At 42.9% G+C, this 4546-nt stretch overlaps 1 protein-coding gene across 1 annotated transcript in view; it reads left to right on the forward strand.

Moving 5' to 3' along the window:
* The window catches only part of DDX47 (DEAD-box helicase 47), a gene marked incomplete in the record, with an annotated part of 13341 nt that extends 10869 nt beyond the window's left edge, over window positions 1-2472 (forward strand). The window contains 3 exon segments of the mRNA XM_034774472.1: window positions 1221-1291; window positions 1527-1656; window positions 1771-2472. Coding sequence (XP_034630363.1) covers window positions 1221-1291; window positions 1527-1656; window positions 1771-1902 — 333 coding nt within the window.
* Between the last annotated feature and the right edge of the window lie 2074 nt (window positions 2473-4546).

Genomic DNA, 4546 nt, shown 5'->3' on the forward strand with positions numbered 1-4546 from the left:
AAAAAAAAAAAAAAAAAAAAATCAGTCAGTGGTAGGGTTTTTTTGTTCTGTGTTCATGATGATTTTCTTTGCAAGGGAGAAACTGATTAGACTAGAGTGCTGTGAAATTGTACAAATTTATCAAATGGAAATAGACACTTTACTAAACCTGAAGAGTTATTAAAATCTTAGGACATCTCTCTATGTAAGTCATAGCATTATCAGATGTGACTTTTCAAGTTGATGGCATTGCTTGTTAAGACTAACTTATAGCTCAATATCTGCTGTTAGGTAAACAATATTCAGTATTCTAGAAATTAAAACAGACTATTGTTTCCTGTCATGCTTATGGTGTACTAGACTCTGCAAACAAATAAGAGGGACATAGTCCCTGTTCTTGAAGATCTTAAATTATGAAAAGACTACGGGTAGATTATAAACCTATTGGGTCATCTAGTCCAGGATTTCTCAAAAGTGGACCACATCTTAATAGTTATTTGTGGACACCTCCCCTTGCAATTCACTGTCTCAGACCTCTTCCCCTCTTATTTCTTGCAATCATATAACAAGCCAATGGAAAGTGTAGAAAAGTGGCTAAAGTATTTTTATCTGCCTTACTGTGGTTTAGGAAATGAGTTAGTACCATACAATCAGCAAGTGCTCCTCAGATCAGTTAGGAGACTTCAGATCTAGTTCATCTTGCCCACTCAAGGCTGTTTCCCACTGTATGTTCTCCAGAGCTTTTGTCTAGTATTAAATGACCCTAGCAATGGAACTTCCACGTCCCGTAGACCATTCCACAATCCAACAGACTAGACCCAAAAATGTCTTGATAGTTCACTTTATTTATATAATGGTTTAATTTTGTCCTGCAGATTTTGCAGTGCAGTTGACTGTCAGAAAAGGAAAAAATGAGGAGGGGCACTGTTATAGGCCTATACCATAATTCAGAGATGGGTTAATGCCAGAGAACAAACTAGAAAGTTGCTTTCACCATCCCCTCAATTCTCAGGGAGCTACACATGCTACTTCTTTGAGCATAAATCCTGACCATTGTTTCTCCCCTCCCTCATGGCTTCTATTTTGTCCTAGGGAAATGCATAGTCCTCCCTGCATAGCCATTTACCTGCTGTTTGTTGGGGCCTCCGTATACTTGGGCACAAAGTGCACTTCCAGGGACTGTTTTCAGTTCAGTATTTGGCGGAGCACATCCTGTTGCTGACTGAGATATTTGCTTTTAGGATTACATTCACCGTGTGGGGAGGACGGCTCGAGCTGGACGGTCTGGCAAATCCATCACCTTTGTCACTCAGTAAGTACCATCAGGGTGTGCCTGCCTCGTCCATCCTGCTTCAGAGTAGGACACACCTGTCCTCCTGCTCCATGAATAAGGAGCATCTTTTTTGCCCTGAGGAGCAGACAGAGTTCAGTGTGGTGAGCTCTGATAGGAGCTACATACAGCTGGCTGACTCTGGGTGGAGGCTGTGGTTAAGGAAAGCCCATACAGATCAGTCTTCCCAGGAATACTTTGGTTCTCATTTTTCCAGGTATGATGTGGAACTATTCCAGCGCATTGAGCACCTCATTGGCAAGAAGCTGCCTGTATTCCCCACACAGGAGGAGGAGGTCATGATGCTAACAGAGCGTGTGGCTGAAGCCCAGAGATTTGCTCGTATGGTATGTTTCCCTTTGTCCCTTGCTTATCTCCATTGCCCTGAATTTCTCTCTGAATGGGAAGAGTTCTAGCAATTGCTCACCTTGTATGGGGGTGGGCGTTGTTTGTTTTTTCAGGAGTTGCGGGAGCAGGGAGAGAAAAAGAAGCGATCCCGGGATGAGGCCAATGATGATGATGACACAGAGGGAGCTACAGGTGTCAGGAACAAGGTGGCTGGTGGGAAAATGAAGAAAAGGAAAGCCCGTTAGCCAGATACTTAGACTTCTGTCCCCTTTGAGTTTACATGGGCTGGGGCAGTACCTACCACACAGTATTTCCATCAAACCTGAAGCCTCCAGAACTACACTTGTAAATGGCAAGCCAGTTGGAAAGAAATTTTCCATCATGTCTGCGTCTCCAGCACCGTCTTCAGTCATAGGGTGAACCTGCACCCTGGTAGTATGCTGGAACCCGTCCTCCTACTCAGGGTTGGTATCTGTTCTAATGCTGGGCTGTAAGCGGGAGTCGTCTCCTGCAGCTGGACTGTCCCCTGGACCTGGAAGCAACAGTCTCCTGGCAAAACCCATTTTTATAGGGATTAAATGGGAAGTGTTGGCCTATGGATACCTTTTCCCCCAATCATGCTGCAGCCTATCATCACTCACCATCCAAACCTCAACGAGTGCCTCTTTATAAGACAATTGGAAGGAAGAAGAAAACTGAGAAGCACCTTAAATTTTCCAGAGTATGCATATGACGCTCCAGGATGGGATTCTCGCCTTGAACAGAGACACTCCTGCTGGGGCAAAAACTCCAAATATATTTTGCTTAACCACAAATCAATTTGCTTTTCTGTGTATTCTAACTTATTGTGCCACTTCTGCTAACTTTCAAAGTTATCTGTTTTAAGGGGTTTCCCTCCCATGTAGGTCAACATCATCTCCACCCATCACCATGCTTTCTGTGACAGCTGTCTGATGTCCCAGACATTGCAGTGACTTCATATAGTCTACTCCCGCTGGAGGAGAAATGCCAAGAAAATAGAGAGGCATGGGCAGATTTATGTATATGGCTTTCTATGCTCCCACTAGTAGTCACTGACTCCTGTAGTACCTGAGAGCCAACATGAGGGGGCAGTGTTACACAGTCAAGCAGCGAAGCCCTTTATGCTGGAGGAACAGTAATAGATTATCAGATGTTCTATTTCTGGCTTTTCCTCTTTATCCCAGTACTGCTTTCTTTGTGTATTGCTTCTGAGCTTAGTAGAATATAAGAAGCACGAGAACCTCTGTGTAAAAAGTGGAAGAAAGAATTCAACTTCCTTTTCAATACACCAGCAGTCTGGTTCTAATTCCTACCAGTAGTAAACCAATGCTAATATGAGCTGAAAGGGTGCTCTTCAGTTACTTTCTAAAACATGCCACCTTCTCAGGCAACTGAATAATTTTGCTGTCTGGGTGGTTTACAAAGTGTCTGTTAGAGCTGGTCAGAAACAAGAATTTCCCTTCCCTAGAAATGCACGTATATGGAGGAAGGGGTTCTGAATGGGAAGGAAAAACCAAAATTTTGACATTTAAAAAGTCTGAAAAACTGATTCAGGGCCAGTTTGTTAATGTCAAAACATTAAATATTAAATGCAATATATAAAAGTCAGGAATAGTTAAGGTAAAAGTGTTTTATCAAAAGCAAGTGTTCTAACTTTCTTGTGAAAGTTCATCAAGATTAAACACATTCCTGCAAAATTTCAGTTTACAATAAATAGCATTTTCCAATAATACTTCTGACAAACGGTTGATGAGCTCTATGGCCTATAATACAAACATAGGCCTAAGGTGGTGGTCAGCTGATGCATAATATTTATCATTAACCTTGACTGCCTTATCAGCTATTTATCCTGGTCATTTGCAATAACAACTTACTCATACCAAACATACAAGCAGCTTCAACTGGATGTGCACCACCACATTCTCAAGTCCATTCCTTCCCAAAAGAGTAGAATGCTATCACTTGGTTGAAGCCTGTGTAAGGGTGACAGTTTGTAACTCCTCAGTGCTAGACACAAGAGCGTTATGTTATTGTAAAGGAGTGTTTCGCTTTTCAGTGGGACTTCAAGCACTTGTTTCTGTCTCAGGAGCAGCTCACAATCCTGGACTTCATGATCTTATGTACAAATTTACCTAAAACTATCAAGTACTCATTTAAAGACTTTCTCGTGCTCAGATTTAAAAATGTTATTAAAGTGAATGTTTAAAATTAAATATACACAGGTTAAGAGGGAAGGTACTGTACATCTGGGGTCAGGCTTGGGTTATGCGGGGTTACAGGTATCGGTTGCAAGGGTGAAGAGATACATACATATCACATAACTGGCCTAGACCCGGGGGGGAAGGGTGCAAGAGTTTTTAAAGTGTCAGTGGATAAGTGGGCTCAGGTATGCCACCCATGGAATGTATAAGGAGTCCAAGTCAATATCGGTGTAACGAATGAGTACGTGGGTGGGGTGCGTCGCGTCCCTTGGTTCGTCAGGGAAGGAAGTGAGTTATTTCCCTGGGCGGTGGTCTCAGTTACTCAGTGTGGTATTACTACAATGATACAGTTAATCTTCACAACACCTCTGTGAGGTAGGGAATTGCTGTTATCCCCATTGAAGCACAGACCAAGGGCTTGTCTACAGGAACAATTAGCCCGCAGGAAGCTGGATGTGATTCTACCCCCCATCCGTCTGCTACAGTCTCTTTGTGGGTACCCTGCTGGCATGTAACAGCTCCGTGCAGCGCTTTGATCTAGTAGTTCTTTTTGAGGAAAGCACATTAACAAGCATCTGCAAGGTGCAAAAGAGCAGTCACCCAGCTTGCTGCCCCCCAGTTGTTTTTGGTGACAGACGCTGAGTGGTGATTTGCACCAAGTTTCATA

The sequence above is a fragment of the Trachemys scripta genome, chromosome 1 (assembly GCF_013100865.1).
Source record: "Trachemys scripta elegans isolate TJP31775 chromosome 1, CAS_Tse_1.0, whole genome shotgun sequence".
NCBI classification, from domain to species: Eukaryota; Metazoa; Chordata; order Testudines; family Emydidae; genus Trachemys; species Trachemys scripta.